We start from the raw sequence: 23,222 nt of genomic DNA on the forward strand, positions 1-23,222 counted from the left end.
AGAAAAAACTAGTACATGAGTGTTCATAGTTGCCTATTTGTAATAGCTAAAAACTGGAAACAACCCAATGTCCTTCGATAGGTGAATGGTTAAACAAACTGGTGTATCCTTACCATGGAATACTACTTCTCAATAAAAGGAATAAATTATTGCTAAACATAACAACTTGGCTGGATCCTCAGAGAATCATACTGAGTGGAAAAAGCCAATGTCAAAGGTTATGTACTTGATGACTATGCTTAGGTAACGTTTGTGAAATGACAAAATTATGGAAATGGAGAATGGATTTGTGATTGCCAGGTGTTAGGGATAAGGACAAATGCAAGAGATAAGTAATTGCAATTATAAACATGCAATCTCTGTGGTATTAGAATTTTTCTGTCACTTGACTTTGGTGGTCATGATAAAATTGCATAGAACTAGGCACACACACACACATGAGTGAGCACACACAAAACTGGTGACATGTGAATAAGTTCAGTGGATTATATCAATGTCAGTTCCCTGGTTGTAATATTGTACTATAGTTACTATGGTAGATGTTACACTTAGAGAAAGCTGGACAAAGAATGTAAGGGATCTCTTCATATTATTTTTTATAACTTCATGGAAACCTCAATCATCTTATTATTAAATGTCAAAAAAAAAGCACTTAGGCATTTAGAATAGTGCCTGACCAGTATCATCATCAATATATATATTTTTATTATTATCATCATCATGACATTGCTTGTTGTTGTTCAGTTACTAAGCCATGTCTGACTCTTTGAGACCCTGTGGACTGCAGCACGCCAGGCTCCCTTGTCCTTCACTGTCTTCTGGAGTTTGCTCAGATTCATGTCCGTTGAGTTGATGATGCTATCTAACCATCCCATCCTTTGCTGCCCTCTTCTCCTCCTGCCCTCAATCTTTCTCAGCATCAGGGTCTTTTCCAATGAGTCAGCTCTTTGCATCAGGTGACCAAAGCATTGAAGCTTCAGCATCAATCCTTCCAATGAATATTCAGGCTTACTTTCCTTTAGGATGGACTGGTTTGATCTCCTCACTATCCACAGGACTCTCAAGAGTCTTCTCCAGCACCCCAGTTTGAAAGCATCAATTCTTTGGCATTCAGTGTTCTTTATGGTCCAACTCTCACATCTGTACATGATTACTAGAGAACCCGTAGCTTTGACTATATGGACCTTTGTTGTTAAAGTGATGTCTCTGCTTTTTAATATGCTGTCTAGGTTGGTCATAGCTTTTCTTCCAAGGAGCAGGCATCTTTTAATTTCATTGGTTCAGTGATTTTGGAGCCCAACAAAATAAAATCTGTCACTGCTTCTACTCTTACCCCTCTATTTGCCATGAAGTGATGGCACTGGATGCCATAATCTTAGTTTTTTAAATGTTGACTTTCAAGTAAGCTTTATCACTCTCCCCTTTCACTCTTAAGAGATTCTTAGTTTCTCTTCACTTTCTGCCTTTAGAGTGGTATCATCTTCATATCTGAAGTTGTTAATATTTCTCCCATCAATCTTGACTCTAGCTTGTGATTCATCTAGCCTGGCATTTCTTATGATGTACTCTGCATGTAAGTTAAAATAAGCAGGCTGACAGTATAGAGCCCTTGTCATATTCCTTTTCTAATTTTGAACCAATCCATTGTTCCACTTTCTGGTTCTAACTGTTACTTCTTGACCTGCATACTGGTTTCCCTGGAGACAGGTAAGGTGGTCTGGTATTCCCATCTCTTTAAGACTTTTCCACCATTTGTTGTGATCCACACAGTCAGAGGCTTTAGCATATTCAGTGAAGCAGACATAAATATTTTTTTCTGAAAATACCTTGCTTTCTCCATAATCCAACGAATGCTGGCAGTTTGATCTCTGGTTCCTCTGCCTTTTCTAAACCCAGCTTGTATATCTGGAATTTCTTGGTTCAAGTACCGTTGAGTCCTCGCTTGAAGGATTTTAAGCATAACCTCACTAGCATGTGAAATGAGTGCAATTGTACTGTAGTTTGAAGATTCTTTGGCTTTTCTTTGGAATGAAAACTGACCTTTTCCAGTCCTGTGGCTACTACTGAGCTTTCCAAATTTCCTGTCATATTGAGTGCAGCACTTTAACAGCATCGTCTTTTAGGATTTTAAATAGCTCAGCTAGAATTCCATAACCTCCACTAACTTTGTTCCTAGTGATCCTTCCTAAGACCCACTTGACTTCACACTCTAGGATGTCTGGCTCTAGATATGTGATCACACCATCGTGGTTATCTGAGTCATTAAGAACTTTTTTGTACAATTCTTCTGTGTATTGCCATCTGTTCTTAATCTCTTCTGCTTCTGTTAGGTACTTACTGTTTCTGTCCTTGATCATGTGCATCCTTGCATGAAATGTTCCCTTGATATTGGTAGTTTTCTTGAAAAGATCTCAAGTCTTTCCCATTCTGTTGTTTTCCTCTATATCTTTGAATTGTTCACTTAAGAAGACTTTCTTATCTCCTTGCTATTCTTGGGAACTCTGCATTCATATGGATATATCTTTCCTTTTCTCCTTTGCCTTTCAATTCTCTTCTTTTCTCAGAAATTTGTAAAACCTTGTTAGACAACCACTTTGCCTTCTTGTGTTTCTTTTTCTCTGGGATGATTTTTGTCACTGCCTCCTGTAAAATGTTAGAACCTCCATCCATAGCTCTTCAGGCACTCTACCAGATCTAATCCTTTGAGTCTATTCACCACTCCACTGTATAAAGTATTTGATTTAGGTTATACTTGAAAGGCCTAGTGGTTTTCCCTATGTTTTTCAATTTAAGCCTGAATTTTGCTATGTTAAGCTCATGACTTGAGCCACAGTCAGCTCCTGGTCTTGTTTTTACTGACTGTATAGAGCTTCTCCATCTTCGGCTGCAAAGGACATAATCCGTTCAGTCAGTTCAATCGCCAATCCTGTCCGACTCTTTGTGACCCCATGGACTGCAGCATGCCAGGCCTCCTTGTCCATCACCAACTCTTGGAGCTTGCTCAAATTCATGTCCATTGTGTCGGTGATGCCATCCAACCATCTCATCCTCTGTCGTTCCCTTCTCCTCCCACCTTCAATCTTTCCCAGCATCAGGGTCTGTTCCAGTGAGTCAGTTCTTTGCATCAGGTGGCCAAAGTAATGGAGTTTCAGCTTCAGCATCAGTCCTTTCAATGAATATTCAGAACTGATTTCCTTTAGGATTGACCAGTTGGATCTTCTTGCAGTCTAAGAGACTCTCAAGAGTCTTCTCCAACACCACAGTTCAAAAGCATCACTTCTTCAGTGCTCAGCTTTCTTTATAGTCCAACTCTCACATCCATACAGGACTACTGGAAAAACCATAGCTTTGACTAGATGGGCCTTTGTTGGCAATGTAATTTCTCTGCTTTTTAATATGTTGTCTAGGTTGGTAATAACTTTTCTTCCATGAAGCAAGCGTCTTTTAATTTCATGGCTGCAGTCACCATCTGCAGTGATTTTGGAGCCCACCAGAATAACATTGTTTCTCCATCTGTTTGCCATGAGGTGATGGAACTGGATGCCATAATCTTAGTTTTCTGAATGTTGAGTTTTAAGCCAACTTTTTTACTCTTCTCTTTCGTATAATCAGACATAATCAATCTGATTTTAATATTGATCATTTGGTGATGTCCATGTGTAGAGTCGTCTCTTAGGTTTTTAGAAAAGTGTGTTTGCTCTGACCAGAATGTTCTCTTAACAAAACTCTGTTAGCCTTTACCCTGATTCATTTTGTGCTTCAAGACTGAACTTGCCTATTATTCCTGATATCTCTTGACTTCCTGCTTTTGCATTTCAGTCCCCTATGATGCAATGGATATCTTTTTTGGTATTTATTCTAGAAGGTCTTATAGGTGTTCATAGCACTGGTCAACTTCAGATTCTTTGACATCCATGTTTGAGGCATAGACCTGGATTACTGTGATACTGAATGGTTTGCCTTGGAAGCACAGTGCTACATAGGTTAGAAATTTCAGTGCAGCTTTTAGACTGAGGACAGACTTCTGTAGCTCATAGCTCTGTCTGAACAATGACTTCATAAATAGATTCCCTTAGTCTTCATCCAGACCCTAATGCTGAGAGTGATGTTGCTCAGAAGTAGAGACAGGTTTAGAATACAGGTTCCTGGGATAACGCTGTTGCACCCAGTACCTAACTTTTTTATAAAATGAAAGTTTATTTTAATTTAAATTTTTGGCCTTGAAAAAATAACTGCATCAGAAATACCACATTAAAATTTCACATATTCCAATGTTTTGTTTTCTATATAATTTAAGACACCATTGCATTTACAAGGACTGTTTATGTTTTTAGACACACAATGTATAAAGATATAATTTTGTGATAGTGACAACTGTAAGGGTTGGGGACAGAAGTGTAAAAAAGCTCTCCTTTTGCATGTTATTGAAGTTAGGCTGGTATAAATTCAAATTAAGTGTAGTAACTTTGGATGGTAAATGTAATTGCCATGGTAACTACAAAGAAAATTTTTGTAGAATATACTCAAAAGAAAATAAAAGAATGTGACCATTTCACTGCAAGAAGCAACTAAGCACAAAAGAAGACAATCATGCAGGAAATGAGGGACAAAAATGTTATAAAAGTATATAAGGTATGCTGCTGCTGCTAAGTCACTTCAGTTGTGTCCGACTCTGTGCGACTCCATAGATGGCAGCCCAGCAGGTTCCCCCGTCCCTGGGATTCTCCAGGCAAGAACACTGGAGTGGGTTGTCATTTCCTTCTCCAATGCATGAAAGTGAAAAGTGAAAGTGAAGTCGCTCAGTCGTATTCGACTCTTAGCGACCCCATGGACTGCAGCCTATCAGGCTCCTCCGTCCATGGGATTTTCCAGGCAAGAGGTATACAGGAAACAAATAGCAAAATGACAGAATATGTCCTTCTTTTTCAGTAATTACTTCAATTTCTAATAGATTAAACTTTTCAATGGAAAAATAGAGATTGACAGAATAGATTAAGGGAGAAAAAGAAAAAAAAAACAAGATCCAAGTATATGCTGTCTACAAAAGCTCTACTTTAGACCTAAAAACACAAATTGGGGTGGAAAAATATGTTTCATCCAAATAGTAACTGATAGGGAGCCAGGATAGTTAATACTAATGTCAGTCAAATTAGACTTTAAATTCAAATAGAAACAGAGAAAGGAATTATAAATTAATAAAAGTTTCAATACAACAAGAACATACGACAATTTATCAGTATTTATGTACCTAATGACAGACCATCATTATATATATAAGGCAGTTTCGCAATAATAGTTGGAGACTTCAATATTCCACTCTCAATATTAGAACAACTAGAGAGAAGATAAGTAGGGAAATAGAGGACTTAACACAATAAACCAATGAGATCTAACAAGTCATAGTCAGAATACTCAACAAGAGCACATACATTGTTTTCAGGTGCATGAAGGACATTTTTCAGGATAGAACATTTGTTGGGCTGTAAATTAAATCTCAGTAGATTTAAAAAGATAGATGATATCACGCAAAGTGATTTTTTCTACTACAGGAGAAGTTAGATATCAGTAACAGAAGGAAAAATAAAAAAGTCACAAATATGTGAAAATTAAATAACACGCTCAAGCAGCCAATGGATCAAAACAGAAATTAGAAGGGAAATTAGAAAATAACTTGAGTGAATGAAAATAAAAACACAACATACCAAAACTTATGGGATGCAGTGAAAGCAATACTGAGGGTAAAAAATATTGCTATAAATGCTTGCATTAAAAAAAAAAAAAAAAAAAAAACCTCAAATCAACAACTTAACCTTACAGCTTCAGTTCAGTTCAGTTCAGTTCAGTTGCTCAGTCGTGTCCGACTCTTTGCGACCCCATGAATCGCAGCACTCCAGGCCTCCCTGTCCATCACCAATGCCTGGAGTTCACTCAGACTCACGTCCATCGAGTCAGTGACGCCATCCAGCCATCTCATCCTCTGTCGTCCCCTTCTCCTCCTGCCGCCAATCCCTCCCAGCATCAGAGTCTTTTCCAATGAGTCAACTCTTGGCATGAGGTGACCAAAGTACTGGAGTTTCAGCTTTAGCATCATTCCTTCCAAAGGAATCCCAGGGCTGATCTCCTTCAGAATGGACTGGTTGGATCTCCTTGCAGTCCAAGGGACTCCAAGAGTCTTCTCCAACACCACAGTTCAAAAGCATCAATTCTTTGGCACTAAGCTTTCTTCACAGTCCAACTCTCACATCCATACATGACCACAGGAAAAACCATAGCCTTGACTAGACGAACCTTTGTTGGCAAAGTAATGTCTCTGCTTTTGAATATGCTATCTAGGTTAGTCATAACTTTTCTTCCAAGGAGTAAGCATCTTTTGATTTCATGGCTGCAGTCACCATCTGCAGTGATTTTGGAGCCCAAAAAAACAAAGTCTGACACTGTTTCCACTGTTTCCCCATCTATTTCCCATGAAGTGATGGGACCGGATGCCATGATCTTCGTTTTCTGAATGTTGAGCTTTAAGCCAACTTTTTCACTCTCCTCTTTCACTTTCATCAAGAGGCTTTTTGATTCCTCTTCACTTTCTGCCATAAGGGTGGTGTCATCTGCGTATCTGAGGTTATTGATGTTTCTCCCAGAAGTCTTGATTCCAGCTTGTGCTTCTTCCAGCCCAGCGTTTCTCATGATGTACTCTGCATAGAAGTTAAATAAGCAGGGTGACAGTATACAGCCTTGATGTACTCCTTTTCCTATTTGGAACCAGTCTGTTGTTCCATGTCCAGTTCTAACTGTTGCTTCCTGACCTGCATATAGGTTTCTCAAGTTGCAGGTCAGGTGATCTGGTATTCCCATCTCTTTCAGAATTTTCCACAGTTTATTGTGATCCACACAGTCAAAGGCTTTGGCATAGTCAATAAAGCAGAAATAGATGTTTTTCTGGAGCTCTCTGGCTTTTTCGATGATCCAGTGGATGTTGGCAATTTGATCTCTAGTTCCTCTGCCTTTCGTAAAACCAGTTTGAACATCTGGAAGTTCACGGTTCACGTATTGCTGAAGCCTGGCTTGGAGTATTTTGAGCATGACTTTACTAGTGTCTGCTGCTGCTGCTAAGTCGCTTCAGTCGTGTCCGACTCTGTGCAACCTCATAGACGGCAGCCCACTAGGCTCCCTGTCCCTGGGATTCTCCAGGCAAGAACACTGGAATGGATTGCCATTTCCTTCTCCAATGCATGAAAGTGAAAAGTAAAAGTGAAGTTGCTCAGTCGTGTCCGAGTGCAATTGTGCGGTAGTTTGAGCATTCTTTGGCATTGCCTTTCTTTGGGATTGGAATGAAAACTGACCTTTTCCAGTCCTGTGGCCACTGCTGAGTTTTCCAAATTTGCTGGCATATTGAGTGCAGCACTTTCACAGCATCATCTTTCAGGATTTGGAATAGCTCAACTGGAATTCCATCACCTCCACTAGCTTTGTTCATAGTGATGCTTTCTAAGGCCCACTTGACTTCACATTCCAGGATGTTTGGCTCTAGGTGAGTGATCACACCATTGTTATTATCTTGGTCGTGAAGATCTTTTTTGTACAGTTCTTCTGTGTATTCTTGCCAGCTCTTCTTAATATCTTCAGCTTCTGTTAGGTCCATACCATTTCTATCCTTTATCGAGCCCATCTTTGCATGAAATGTTCCCTTGGTATCTCTAATTTTCTTGAAGAGATCTCTAATCTTTCCCATTCTGTTGTTTTCCTCTATTTTTTTTTTTTTTTGCATTGATCGGTGAGGAAGGCTTTCTTATCTCTTCTTGCTATTCTTTGGAACTCTGCATTCAGATGCTTATATCTTTGCTTTTCTCCTTTGCTTTTCACTTCTCTTCTTTTCACAGCTATTTATAAGGCCTCTGCAGACAGCCATTTTGCTTTTCTGCATTTCTTTTCCATGGGGATGGTCTTGATCCCTGTCTCCTATACAGTGTCATGAACCTCAGTCCATAGTTCATCAGGCACCCTATCTATCAGATCTAGTCTCTTAAATCTATTTCTCACTTCCACTGTATAATCATAAGGGATTTGATTTAGGTCATACCTGAGTGATCTAGTGGTTTTCCCTACTTTCTTCAATTTCAGTCTGAATTTGGCAATAAGGAGTTTATGATCTGAGCCACAGTCAGCTCCTAGTCTTGTTTTTGTTGACTGTATAGAGCTTCTAGATCTTTGGCTGCAAAGAATATAATCAGTCTGATTTTGGAGTTGACGATCTGGTGATGTCCATGTGTAGAGTCTTCTCTTGTGTTGTTGGAAGAGGGTAAGAGCATAAGGAAGAAAAGAAAGAATAGAACAGAGATAAATGAAAGACTAGAAAAATAAGAGAAAATCAGTGAAATCAAAATTTGGTTCTTTGAAAAGCTCAACAAAATTGACAAACCTTTAACTAGGTGGATTAAGGTAAAGAAAAAGAAAACTTTAATTACTAAGATGAGAAAGTGGAGATATTCCTACCAATTCTACAGGAACATAAAGGATTATAAGGGTTTATAAGTAAGTACTATAAACAATTGGATGCTAACAAATTGATCACCTAGATAAAATGATGGACCTGGTGGGTTCACTGGTGAATCTAGATTTGTGCTATAAGCCTCAGTTTGTGGTATTCTGCGCTGGGGCAACAGGGTCTGCACCAGGCCAGGTGCATCAAAACTTTGGGCTCTGTTCTGGATTATTTTCTCCAACCCTGGTTCTCCAGTATTCCTGGCAGTTTGTTTATGTTTAACCCAGCCTGAGATGTTCTTATTGATTCAGCTAAAAGGTTTGACTGATACCTTAGAGGTGGATAACAGATATTATAGTGATATGTGATATGGAGAAAAGAAAATGTTTTTTAGTAACTAATTTCACAACTCTATAAAGAAACAGCCAAACAAAATACCTTTGTGTAATATTTGAAAGCATAAAGATTCTTCAGCATATTTAAGATACTCTGACTATATATAGAGCTTCTTCATGCTTTTAATTTCTTCTTTGTAGGATCTAAGAGCTGAAGGGACTCAGCTATCACCTGGTCTGGTCTATTCCTTTCACACAAGACATTCTCTTTAGGGTTCCTTCCTTCCTTCTTTTATTCATTCAGTAAGTAAATACATGGTATTGCCAACACAGTTGGGTGCTGTGTCCAGAAATACAGAGTGAGTATGACAGAATTCTTAACGGAACTCACAGTCACATTGTAAAGAGACAAGTAAAGAGGCAATTTGAAAAGTGTGTGAAAAGTGGGGCCTTAGTCTGGGCCAGACTGGGTGTTATGAAAAGAAGGCTTCCTGGAGGAGTTAAGGAATATGTTGATATCTAAATGTTTGAGTAGAACTTGGTTAAAAAAAATAGGATGAAAAGAATCTCCCAAGCAGAAGAAATAAAGGCAAAGATGGAGAGGTATGAAGAAGCCTGGTGCTGGGAGGTCGTGGGAGAGGTTAGGCAAGGCTGGGGGATGGTGGAAGACCAGTGAGCCTTCCCGTGAGGAGCCTCTTCTATGATGTCAGGCAGTTTGGGCTTTATCTGGAGGCAATGAGGAAACAGTTGAAGAGTTCTAAGGAAAAAAGTCATTCAGGGAGATCTGCATTGTAAGAAGGTGACGTGCTGAAATTTGGAGACCAAATGGGAGGGGGAGCAAATGTGGAGTCAAGAAGGATGTTGCTGTTCAGTCAGTGACTTCTCCCACGGGGGACCACGTTTGAAAACTCACCATAAAACTCCCTCTGGGCACTGACCCTCCTTTGGGCACTGACCCTCCTTGAACTTGGCAGACCTGAGGTTTCAGTAGTCAACTTGAAGCCATTACGATTAGGGCTGCCCAGTGACCCCCAGGGCCTGAGCTCTCCCTGACCCATACCTCCTCTCCAGTGTTCTGCTCTGGGAGGTACAGGTACCACTGCAGCAAGGCTGTCTCCTTCTGAGTTGTCCAGCTCTGATGAAAAGGTGGCTTAATTCAAAGGCAAGGATAGCCCTGTGCTCAGGTCCATCTCTTATTTTATCAAGTCACAGTGACCAGTGACTTGACTATGTTGCTTAGTTGGATTCCATTTTTTGCAGCATGTGCAATTTCTCACAAAATCCTCACTTTCCATCCCCAGACCTCCCCATCCTAATCCTGGTTTTCAATTTGCTTATTTTCCACTGCCTGCTATTTGAACCTATATAACCTCACCCTTTGAAGAAAAATTTATGCCTTTTTTTTTGTAAATGTTTGTTGTTAATGATTTATGAACATTAGAAAGCTGCAAAATTTTTTCTGAAAGGTACAGAATTTTACATTTATCCCCAGTTTCCTAATTTTAAGAATTGAGTCCTCCTTTCTTAGAATAACAAAGAAATAAAGAGTTGGAAAGGACTTAGCGACTGAATGCTAAAAACAAAAATTTCCTCCTACAATTAGTCCTTTTATAATAAAAAGTACAAACTTGCTGTTCAAAACATATTCAAAGAATCATTCTGATATTTTGTAGTTGATCTTAAATATATTTTATTCTGTTATATTCAAGAAAACCAAGCTGACAGATATGGGAAAGTATAAAGAAGAATTGCAAAATCAAATATACCAAATAATATTTTAATGAATTACATATATATATATTTCTATATTGAATTTTTTTCTTTTTACATACAAACATAATATGATTTTACATTATACTCTTTTTCCTCTTCAATCCTTTTCTACTTAGTTATCAATAGCATGCAAATATGATTTTAAATACTAGCATAATGGTTTAAATTTTTATATATAAATATAAACTGAAAATGACCCATAATCTCTCCATCCAGATAATGTTGATCGGCATTAAAAATGAATAAAACTTACATGGTTAGAAAGTTCAAGCAAAATACTACAAAAGTGTAAGAAAAGGAGAAACAAAAGCTCACTTCCACCTTTTTGCACCCTAGACCCTTCCCCTAAAGTTAAACATGGCTAAAATTTCTTGTCATTTATTTTTCAGAAAAAAAAAATGTACTTTATAGTTGCATATATGTATCTATTTGTAGTTTTATTTCTTACTTACACAATAGGCTATATTCCCCACCCTAGTCTGTACTTTGTCTTTATTAAGAATCATTCTTGGCGATCTTTGTGCAACATTTTTAAGTGGTGTATCCCTCGCTCTGTAAATATCTCCAGTTCCAGATCTGTTTTTCAGTCTTGTCTGTGAAATAATTGGCTCTTCTGCTGAGTTCTTAGATGTGGGATCCGTAGCTGTGTTGCTCCTGTGTCTCCAGGTCTCACCAGCCCACATTTCTCCAGCTCTTATCTCCTACCTGCATACTCCTCAGACCACTGACCCTCCATATCCTTAATCTCCCCAGTAATTGAGAAGGCCCCAGAGAGTCTCACACAGGCTTACAGCAGTCTTCTTTAGCCTCTATTTGCAGCACCTGAAGCCCTTTGAAATCAGTGGTGCTGTTGCCCCAAGGCTGATGCCCTGAGAGAAAGTCTCTCCTTTATCCAGGGAACTGTCTCCCACTGTCTTCCAGGCTGGAGAACTTAATCAGTTTGCTTGGAGCTGCCATAGATTTGCACACATATGTGGACACAGATGTGGATGTGAGTGTACTCAAAAATAACAACACACAGTCTCTCGCAAGAGTTAGTCCTCTTAGCTGCTGACTTCTGTAGAGCGACTGTCATTCTGACATGTAACCACCCGTGTTTTTGCTCACTCATATATTTGCTTATGGTGTCCTGTAATCACATAAACACTTGTCTGGAATGGAGGGAGCCTTTGTTTTGACGGCAGATGATTATACCTTTTGAGTTCCTGTGTTTTCCATGGAGGGACAGCAAATTCTCACAGTGGTAGCTGAATAGGAACACAGTGCACTTTGATGAAGTAAAAGGTTAGTTATTTCATCTCAACCAGGATGTCTGTCTCAAGGCAGAAAAACATTAAAAAAAAAAAGTACATTGACAAAAGGGGGAAGAAGAATAGGGAGAAAGGGAATGAATAAAAAAAGGAGGGAGCAAAGAAAAGTGGGAAGAATGGAAGGAGGAAAAATCCATCTCCATTAGCCCACATCCATTCTAGCCATTTGAAAAATTATTCACATCTATCCTCAGATTGAGGGTCAGCAGGGTCATTATCTTTGCATTCAGAGCTTTTATAATGCTGCTATTGCCTCCACCTTCGCTGTCACTCTGCCTCTTCCTCATTATTGCTTCTAGTCTGGTCATTATTTGTGTTGCCATTCCAGATTCATGCTACATGAATCAAGTAATCCCAAAATTTGTTTGAGTTGCACATTGTGAAACATACATTTGGAATGATTTCCTGAGAAAGCCTGTGTGCAGAATACAAATATTTTGAATGGACTTATCTTAGAGTTGTACTGCTTTTTTTCCTTGTCATTTTAAAACCCTTAATATGAATAAATTGTTTGTACAGTGGGACTTTTTTTTTTAATCCTTAGATAAGAAATACATGGTTTGAAAGCAGAGAATAAAAACATGAATGATAATGTATGCAATGCCCAAGAGAAAGTCCTTGCTGTTGCTCCTGGGCAGGCGTTATAATCGGCTATTTGGTGTGTTTATTTCAGGCAGCAGATAGTGGATAAAAGTGGCTGGTTGGTTGCCAGCACATGACTTACTTGCCAAATGGAGTGTTTAGTACTTGTTACATTTGATTTATATCACAAGTTCTTCCCATTAACAGTCTACTGGTGATAACCTACTTGGCTTTTCATGTGGTTACTTTGAAACAGCCACTTGACAGCATTTGGCATATCACACAAAGTCTAATGCTGAATAAAGGAGTGAGTGAATGACTACATAGGTTCTGCCATATACTGATAGGGTGCTCGGTGCTCACCCAGTATGTGTCTGTTCATTGAATGAATTCTGCATATATATTTCTCTGATTCACTGCACCAAGATTAGGTTTATGGACTCAAGACTTAAACGGCTAGTGAAAGGGATAGAAATAGAAATAATAGTGCTTATATGTCTGAAGGACTTGCATTTGCATGGAGGGAGATGTCCTGCTCATCTCTATTGCTGTTTAAACACAAAGTTGAATTACATGTAAGAAAGACGGTCTTGTCAAAATGGCCTTGATTCTAAATAAAAGTGTAACCTCCTAATACCAACAAGTTCCATAATCTTGGGTCTTTTTTGTTTCCCCCCTCATAGATCCACTGTACTGGATATGTAATAAATTATGTATTAAATATGGTGATTTTTACTTTCAGATTGAAAACTTACAAGAACAGCTTAGGGATAAAGACAAGCAACTGACCAATCTGAAAGACAGAGTGAAGTCCTTGCAGACTGATTCCAGTAACACAGACACTGCGCTGGCGACGCTCGAGGAGGCTTTGTCAGAGAAGGTGAGCTTGGACTAAACATTAGCTGTGGTATGGTTTAGGGAAATGTGGTTGGGAGGAAATGGTCCAAATGCATTTCAATGTGCTTGTTTTTCTCCATGTACTCACTCCAACCCTAGTACCAGCTGGGCCTTCCCTTCCCATGCAATCTTCAGCAGTAGACTCAGCATGCTTAAGCCATTGGCATCTTTTTGAAATACATACTTGATCACTTCACCCTTGGCCCTGCTTAAAAACCTCCACTAGCTTGCCGTTGTTTTTAGGATGATGGAAACTGAAATCTTTAACCTTGCCCTTAGGGTCCATCCCGTCATGTTCTCTGGCTCTCACCTGACTAGACACTTCTCTGCCTGCCTCTTTACCTTCCTCCCTCCTTCCATCCCTTCCATTCATCTTTCCTTCCTCCTTTTCCAGCCTTATCCCCATCTCTCTTCTCTCATACTTTGTGCTCTAGCCATGCTGGCCTTCTAGATTCTTAAGTGCACCATTGTTTCCTCCTGCCTCAGACTCTTTGCACATGTTATTGTTGAGCCCAGAATGTTCTTTACTCCCTGCAGATTTAATTCCTCTTCTTCTGAGAGCTGAGAAGCTGTATTGCACAGAGTCAAGATTGTGGATATTGGAGCCAGACTCGTAGGTTTCAAATCTTAGGTCTGACAGTTAATACTTTGGATAAGTTACTTAACCTCTCGCTTTCTCAGTTTCTTCATTTGAAAAACAGGATAATAATACTACCTACTTTAGTGGATTATGTAGAGGAGAAAATGCATTAATATTTGGAAAGTGTTTAGGATAATAGGTATATATTAAGTTATAACTGTTATTATTATTATCAATCATTTCCTTGGGGAAGCCTCCTAGGTAAAATCCTCTATTATGTTTTCATGAACACCATGAATTTCCCAGAGCTCTTGTAACAATCTTAATTGTTCATTTTTCTGTTTTAATGTGATTAATTGGTTTTCTCTGCTAGACTCCAAGCCCGAACATACCTGTGTATGTATGTTACTTGTGTGTGTTGGCTCACCTTCCCCCAGTGCCTAGTGCACTACCTGTGGGTGTTGATGGAGTGAGCCACCACCGTATGACAGGCACTTTTGTGGGCACCAGGGATCCAGCAGAGAAAAGAAATGGTGAAAATCCTGGCTCTCATGGAGGATTCTAATGGGACTGAAGAGACACAGAAAATAAATAAGTAAAACACATGAAACTTCAGAGGGTAATAATTTCTACAGAAGAAAGCAAGGAGAGGGTTCAGGGAATGCTGGGGTGGAATGACCAGGTCAGGTCTTACTAAGAAGGGTGCATATAAGGAAAGACCTGAGGAAAGTGAGGGATGAACCATGAGCACTTCTGGAGGGAGAATGTACTGGAGGGAATCAAGAGCAGTGGGGAGCAGTGGGGAGCAGTGGGTGGAGAGGGAGTATTCCTTGAAGGGCCTTGTGAGAAAGGATGAAAAACTTTGACTTTCACTCTGAAGCGGGTAGGAAGCCATTTGGAAGTCTTAGTTCTGACTGATGTTTAAAAGGATTACTTTGACCAAAAGAATGAAGAAAATCTATTAGGCAAATAGGTCATTCTGATGTTTGCTGCTGCTGCTGCTGAGTCGCTTCAGTCGTGTCCGACTCTGTGCGACCCCACAGATGGCAGCCCACCAGGCTCCGCCGTCCCTGGGATTCTCCAGGCAAGAACACTGGAGTGGGTTGCCATTTCCTTCTCCAATGCATGAGAGTGAAAGTGAAGTTGCTCAGTAAGTGTCCGACTCTTCGTGACCCCATGGACTACAGCCTACCAGGCTCCTCCATCCATGGGATTTTCCAGGCAAGAGTACTGGAGTGGTGTGCCATTGCCTTCTCCATTCTGATGTTTACTGATTCCTAAAATGATTTCTAGTCCATTTCATTCTACCCAAGTTAGTTCATTCATTCTCTGGGCACTTTTGTACTCCTAGCCGCAGAGGGTGGGTAGTGTGCTGGGCTGAGCACCAGTAGGCCTTGGAGTTGAATTTGCATGTTATATCCCCCATCACTTCCTAAGTGTCAAAGAATGAGTACCCAAGAGCAGATGACATAAAGTTTGCAAGGATTCTGAAGAAAGATAGCTTATTTTTGGTTGAACATATCATGAATCAGTGCAATCTTTAAGTAGGTCCATGTTATTGACATAATTATTTTCAAACCCTGAAGCAAAGAAGTCTTAAGTTTTGAAGTATGTAAGTAGACCCCATTATGCTGTTTTTCTGTGTCTTTCTCATCACTTCTTATTCTGTAGCACTTTGTAGCATTTCCCACAAATGCAAGAGGTAGTGGGGTCTTTTTGTTATTTGTTTTGTTTTGGATTTCGCACTGTAATAACAGCATTGTTTCCTACTATTTTCCCTGTTATCATAAACCTTGAGGTAATGAGGTCTAGTGGATAGTGGCCTAGGAGCCAGTCTCAGCTCTGCCACTAACTGGGTGACCTTGACAAATAATTCTCACTCCCTGGGCCTCAAATTGCCCATTTGAAGTATGGGGGAATTAGATTAAATATCCCACTGATTCTAGAAGTCGGTGAATCTTAAAAAAGTTTCATCTGATGTCTACATCAGAATCACCAGGAGATGTCTGTCAAAAGTATAATTATTCGGCCCCATGTATACCTCCTGAATCAGAGCCTCTAGTAGAGCCGAGAAGTCTGCACTTCATCACACTCTCTAGGTGACTGTGATGTACACTCTAGTCTAAGAATCACCGCTCTATGCTAAAAATATAGAACGTAAAAAATCAGCCAGATTTCAATGGCTATATAGTCTTAATGGTCCTATTAAAATTGTAAGATTACAACTTTAAATTATAAAAGATGAGATTTTATTTGGAAAAATAAGAATAAGATGACTTTTCAGGGAAAAATATTCTTTTTAAAATTTTCAAGAATTTAGTATCAAAACTTTCTAGTAGTAATTTTGTTTATAAAATTTGAATGGAAGAATGTTGTTTCAAAAACTATGAATGATTATGTATCCCTTCCGCAGTCTTTCAGTGACATGATGTCAGTCCATTTGTACCCTTGATTTCTTTCTCTAAATATACAGAAATAAGCTTACACCATATTCTTTTCCATATCATGTATTCTTGGCAGGATTTTATCCTTTTTCTCCCTACTGAGATTTGATTTATTCTAGTTTAAGTCCCCAAACAATTCTTGAATCTGAAACTACGCCTTTTACTTAAACGCACTTCCTCTGAGATTTAAGGGAGGCCAAGGAAGGAAATCTGGGGGTCTATGGGAGTCTGGCCCTCTCGAACTGTCCCCACTACTTGATAATTGCATCACATGGGGCAAATCTGTTCTCTTCTCAGTACCTTATCTTCAAAACATACATTTAAACTGACCTGTGAATTCCACTATCTTTTGGAATTACCTTGACAATAATTATTCAGTTTGCGCATCCACAGTCTCAGGCATGTGAAATCTGTACTGAACTGTACATGAGGAGTTGAGAACTTAGATGCCATGTAGGGTCAGGCAGGGAGCAAAAATGAGGGAAGTGGGTTTGGTGTTAAGCAGTTGGGACTGCTAGTGACTATGACAAGCTGGAGCATCGTTGACTTACCTCAAAATGTTCAAGTTCAGATTTTAAAATATGATGCTCAAGTTGAACACAATAGCTCTGTGGGGCAGCTTTGGTCAGTGAGCTATTGGTTTCCAAACCCTACACGCATCTAACTTTTAGCCTTTCACCTGATGAAGAATAAATGCAAACACAGAGGGAATTTTCAAAAGGTGCCAAAAATCAGAACATCGTGTATTTGAAAAACAGACAAAACAATCTGATAGGAATTGGCAAATTTCCCTGTCAGGGGATAAAGAATAGTAGATTTATTTTTAAGTGTTTATATTCCAGTGGATATCAAACTTCTATATGTATCCAAAATAATCTTGTCACTTAGAGCAGGGGTGCCCAACCTCTGGGATCTCATGCCTGATGATCTGAGGTGAAGCTGATATAATAATAATAGAAATAAAGTGCATGGTAAACGTGATGAGCTTGAATCATCCAGAAACCATCGCCCCCACCCCTGCCTCAGTACGGGGAAAAATTGTCAAAAATGTTGGGGACCACTAATTAAGAAAACTTCTTAAAGTATAGTTCTCTGGGTCCCATATCCTAGTGATTTTGATTCTGTGCTCTGCTGTGGGGCCCAGGAATCTTTGATTTAACAAGGATGACCAGTGATTCTGATGCAAATGTTTGGAAGGCCATACTTTGAGAAACAGTAAATCCATGCTCTTTCATTTTAAAGATGGGAATTGGGTTCAGTGAGGTGAAATGACATGCCCAGAGATGAAAACTTGGGACCTGTGCAGCACTGTTCTATTCTGGTCCAGTATCTATTCTGGGCCCTGGGTAGACGTCATTAATCAACTATGACACCAGTTAACGTCTCAATGCAGCGCTCTGGGAAGCCACATGTACCCTAAGCTGGCCCTTGGTTGGGACTTATTTGCCCCCCCTGGGTTATCTCAAGACTGCTCAGCTCATGGGTGACGGAATGGGACTAAACTCAAATGTTCTGGTCTTTGTGTTTGACAGTACAATCTCTTTCAGTGACCTTTCCCTCACAAGTTCCATTTTTATCCACATATAAATTAACAGATCCTCTACAACAAGACATGGTGCAAAAAAAGAAAATGATTAATTAGAAATTGTAGACTTATAAGAATATTTAATTATTTGCTGTCTTTTGGCTGATGAATAGAACCTATTAGGCACTAGTCACCCTTTCACTTGGATTATTATTATTTCATCCCAGGGAATGTATTATTCCTTTTAATTTCCCAGAACTTATTCAGATATACAGAATGTGTAAAAAAAAAATAATAATAATGCCCCTTAGTGAGTTAAGACTGAGTATGACTTAGCTCCAGGACTGACACACAGAAGCTCATGGAGCCCCCAGTATTTATAAAGCCACATGGCAGATAAGCAGTTGAGACAGCCAGATACCAGAGCTGGAGGCCACTGCCATGCAGTTCCCATCTAGTGATAAAGCGCAAGTAGATTAGACCTGTGCACAGCCAGATGGGTGCACAAGGAACACTTGCCAATGCAAATAAGACTAAAACAAGAACACATTGTTGGAATTTCTGCAAGTTAGCTGTTAATCAAGTAGATCATGGCATATTAGGGCCTTTTAACACATGTTTTTGACATCTGGCCCTGCGCAGCTGATGGTTAAATTAGTTTTGTGATTGACAGAGAAATATTTTGTAGTATTGAATCATCAATAACACTTAAAAACATTACACTGCTTGCTGATTTGCTTTGTCATCAATGCCCAGTCAATAGTACAAGTGCTTAGGGCAGATCAACCTCATTTCCAAGTGACTCTGACACCTTCTGGATGTTAACATGCATACTTAATTTTATTTCCCTTCTTTTGAAGACAGGGTCACCCCTAATTTGAATTTCATGTTCCTTCCCTCAGCCTTTTTAATTGCCTGTTGTATGCCAGGCAATTTGCTCAGGCCTGAGTTAAGAGAATCGTAAGATTTGAATGTTGCCCTTTGGAAAGCTAGGCTGAGAGAGTGATTATGCAATAAGCCTGTCTAGTGGGAATAAATGCCACATGTTCTGGCCAGAGTGATTCCTGGGAAAGTTTCTAAATAATGAGTTGATGTGACCAGTTTGGTCAGGGCCTCCCTGGTGAGTCAGTCAGTAAAGAAGACCCAGGTTTGGTCCCTGGGTTGGGAAGATCCTCTGGAGAAGGAAATGGCAACTCACTCCAGTATTCTTGCCTGGGAAATCCCATGGACAGAGGAGCCTGGTGGGCCACAGTCCTTGAAGTTACATGTGTTGGATAGGACTTACTGACTACGCCACCACCACATGGTCAGTTTGGGGCTTTAAAAATGTCACTCTGACACTATGGGCTGTAAGTGACAGGACGGAGAGGGTCTGCTCACTGGGTGACCAGTTGTGAGGCTTTGGCAGTAGGTGCAGGCCAAAGGCAGTGTGGGCTCAATTGCTGAAATTGTTAAAAGTCCTTGAGAGATTTACTGTGCGCTGAGGCCATTTCCTCCTTCCATTGATCACATAGTCATAGACCCCCCCATAGCACAGATGAGTAAAATAGGATAGTAATGAAATCAAGAAGAAACAAATACAATTAATAGAATAATTTTTGCCATTTCAACCCACACTGTTGTAAAAATATATTTCATTTTAAGGTATTTTTAAATAATTAAAAACAACAGTGGGATTTTTTCCCTCCTTGAAAGCATTAGACATATAAATCATTGTCATTGGGTTAGAACAGTTGCTTCCCTGTGCCGTGCTGTGCTGTGCTTAGTCACTCAGTTGTGTCCAACTCTTTGTGACACTATGGACTAGAGCCCACCAGGCCCCTCTGTCCATGGGGATTCTCCAGGCAAGAATTTTGGAGTGGGTTATCATTCCCTCCTCCAGGGGATCTTCCCAATCCAGGGATTGAACCCAGGTCTCCCGCATTGTAGGCAGATTCTTTACCATCTCAGCCACCAGGGAAGCCTAAGTACTTCCCTGGGGGATCTTAAATCATAGGCCAAGTGTTCAAACTAACTTCCCTCTACATTAAACATTGTATTTTTAAAAGCTGTGTATTTTATAATTATAGTTGTCTTGTGTATCAGGCTTTGTCTTGTACCTATATACTTATAAGAATATAAATAACAATATTCTTTTTTTTTTAATTAGTTTTTGGCTGTGCTGTGTCTTCATTGCTGCACATGGGCTTTCTCTAGTTGCAGTGAGTGGAGACTACTTTAGTTGCAATGCACATGCTTCTCACTGTGGTGGCTTCTCTTGTTGCAGAGCATGGGTTCTAGGGTGAGTGGGCTTCAGGAGTTGTGGTACATGGGCTTAGTTGCCTCACAGTACATGGGAGCTTCCTGGATCAGGGATCAAACCCGTGTCCCCTGCATTGGCAGGCAGATCCTTAACCACTGGACCACCAGGGAATTTCAGAATATGAAAGACAATATTCTTTTTTTTTTTTTTAACATTTTTTATTTGTATTTAATTTTTGTTAGTTTGATTAATATGTGTCTCAGTGTGTTCCTTTTTAAATTTTTTTATTTTATTATAAATTTATTTATTTTAATTGGAGGCTAATTGCTTTACAATATTGTATTGGTTTTGCCATACAGCAACATGAATCCGCCACGGGTATACACGTGTTCCCCATCCTGAACCCCCCTCCCTCCTCCCTCCCCGTACCATCCCTCTGGGTCATCCCAGTGCACCTAAGAATCATTCTTGCACCAAAATTTTTTAACATGACCATCTAGAAGAAAATCCAAATAGGTGTTGTATAATTTGACACAAGTTTCAGAAATCGAACTCAAATTTTACCTGAGCAGAATTTTCCTTAAAAAAAAAAAAAAAAAGTTCTTATTTTGATATCAGAAAGATTTCATCCGTTTGGAAAATGTATCTACCAAAGTAATGTTTTTATTTAGACATAAAACTCAAGGGCAGTCAGGTACTCACATCTCTTTGAATGACTTGTGTTTGTGGCAGTGTGTTCCCTAGGACGTGGCTAAGACTCAGACAGCCCTGGGTGTCAGGGTGGGCCTTCTGTTTCTGAGCTGGGTCACCTTGGATGAGTCAACTGGCCTCTGTAAGCCTGGCTTTCCTCCCCACTATTCTGTTACCAGTAGTCCTAGTTCAGATTGTACAGGTGTGATGAGGACTAGGTGAGAAGGTATCACAGTGCCCAGCAGTAGCGACCTCTTAGTAAAGAAAACTTCTGTTTGAACTTTGCTCAAATTCTAACAGTGTTTTCTTTTCTTTTCTTTTTTGTCCTTTTGAGAGTTGTGAGTTAAGTATTATTTGCGGCAAAATGAGGACTGTAGTCCAGGAGATAGTGCCTCAGATAGCTCTGAGAAACTCTAGCAATGTTTTTGAGTCTCTACTGATGGCCAAGAAATCGTTGAAAAAAACATGGAAGTAAATAAACGCCTCCAGATACATTGGAAAATCATTTACATAATGAACTTAATACTTATTTTGTATCAAGTTCTCACTGTGAGTTCAGCTTTATGTTCTTGAGGGTCTAGGTCCTGCCTCTCTCTGATCCTCTTTCTCACAAAAAGAGTCTTCAGAAATCAAGGAAGGTTATTTGACATCAGATGGGAAAGCCAAGCAAAGAGGGTTGATCCAAGAGTTTGGTTCTGTGTCTTCCCCTTCCTCATACAAGGCTTTGGGTTTTGGTGCCTGAACCTCATTCTTCTGGAATTGCTCTTGGAAATCCCTGGTACCACCATGAACTTGAGCATTGAGGTCCATGACAACCCTGTGGTACTAACTTTGATTAACAAGCTGAAAGCTGTGGTTGACTGTCTTTCCCAAATACTGTTATGCACAACCTCTCTTCACAAACCCAATTTTGAATACCTTGCGTATGTTGAGTCCAATGCACATAGGAGCACTTCTTATGTGTATTGTTTCTTATTTCATTCTGTAGCATGCCTTGGCACGCACACTGATAGATTCTCACTTTTTTTTTTCTTTAATTGGGCAATTGCCTCACAGGAAAGAATAATTGAGCGTTTGAAAGAACAAAGGGAGAGAGATGATCGGGAAAGACTAGAAGAGATAGAATCATTCCGAAAAGAGAACAAAGACCTGAAAGAGAAGGTCAATGCTTTACAAGCTGAGCTGACGGAAAAAGAGGTGAGTCTGGAGAAACAAGTGCACCACATGAGTAGTCCTCATCAACCCACATCCATGTAGCTGAGGCAGACTAGAGACTTAATTTGAGGGACTGTGTGAAGACTTGGGGGATCTAGTTACCTTTGCTTTATAAAGCTCTCTGAATTTACAGAACAGTATTCACTGTGACTCCCTTTATCCGGTGATGCTCTGTGCATATCTTCTGTACTGTAATAACCACATATCATGTAATCCCTTGGAAGTTTTCTTGCTGTCTTGCCATGTTCATATGGCTTGAAGGATCTCATGATCTCTTGTTTGAGATAACAAGAACAACAAAAGCACTGACAATAATAACAATAGCTCCAATTTACTGAGGGTCTGTTAGGTACTAATCCTTGTGTTGGGTGCTATGCATTCATCTACAATTCTGAAATGAATCAGTCGATACCCCCAGGTTAGGAGATGTGGTACCATGCTGGGCCCATAGGAAAAGGTTGTGGCTGCTCAGTCTGAAACAGTGTTTTAATGCTAGTGCAAACATGGATACAGAATACAAATCTCATCTGCATTTATAATGTAAAACAACCTGCTTTAAAGAAATTTCTTGTGTGGTGGTTATGAAAAGTATCCATGTACTGAGGAATACCTATAACCCCTTCAGTTTACTTAGCAGTGCTGTGGTGAAGTGTGTGAAGCAGTAATGTGCACATTCTTTTCTTCAGTCTCCAAAACCCTGAGATACATGCCATGGTCCACAATTGGACACTTCATTTTGTTTGCAGAACAGGTTTGTCTCCTTTATGACACGTTCCTTCTTTTGCCCTGTTGGATTGTATCCCAGCATAGTTGCTAATTTCCCAGCTCCAGAGTGTCACTTCAGCCCTTGGATTTTGGTAATTTTAAACCTGATGCGAAGTCAAGTGGGCCTTAGGAAGCATTACCATGAACAAAGCTAGTGGAGGTGATGGAATTCTAGTTGAGCTATTTCAAATCCTAAAATATGATGCTGTGAAAAGTGCTGCACTCAGTATGCCAGCAAATTTGGAAAACTCAGCAGTGGCCATAGGAACAGAAAAGGTCAGTTTTCATTCCAATCCCAAAGAAAGGCAATGCCAAAGAATGCTCAAACTACTGCACAATTGAACTCATCTCATATGCTACAAAGTAGTGCTTAAAATTCTCCAAGACA

The 23,222-nt window shown here is 39.7% G+C and overlaps 1 protein-coding gene across 8 annotated transcripts in view; it reads left to right on the forward strand.

Annotated features, from left to right (window-relative positions):
* ERC2 (ELKS/RAB6-interacting/CAST family member 2) overlaps positions 1-23,222 on the forward strand; it is a 997,915-nt gene that overhangs the window by 448,582 nt on the left and 526,111 nt on the right. For all 8 annotated transcript variants that reach the window (XM_055558162.1, XM_055558161.1, XM_055558164.1 and 5 more), the window contains 2 exons: positions 13,219-13,356; positions 21,911-22,051. In XM_055558162.1, the coding sequence (XP_055414137.1) occupies positions 13,219-13,356; positions 21,911-22,051 (279 nt within the window). The remainder of the gene's footprint in view (positions 1-13,218; positions 13,357-21,910; positions 22,052-23,222) is intronic.

Source organism: Bubalus kerabau, chromosome 20, assembly GCF_029407905.1.
Source record: "Bubalus kerabau isolate K-KA32 ecotype Philippines breed swamp buffalo chromosome 20, PCC_UOA_SB_1v2, whole genome shotgun sequence".
In the NCBI taxonomy this organism is placed as follows: domain Eukaryota; kingdom Metazoa; phylum Chordata; class Mammalia; order Artiodactyla; family Bovidae; genus Bubalus; species Bubalus kerabau.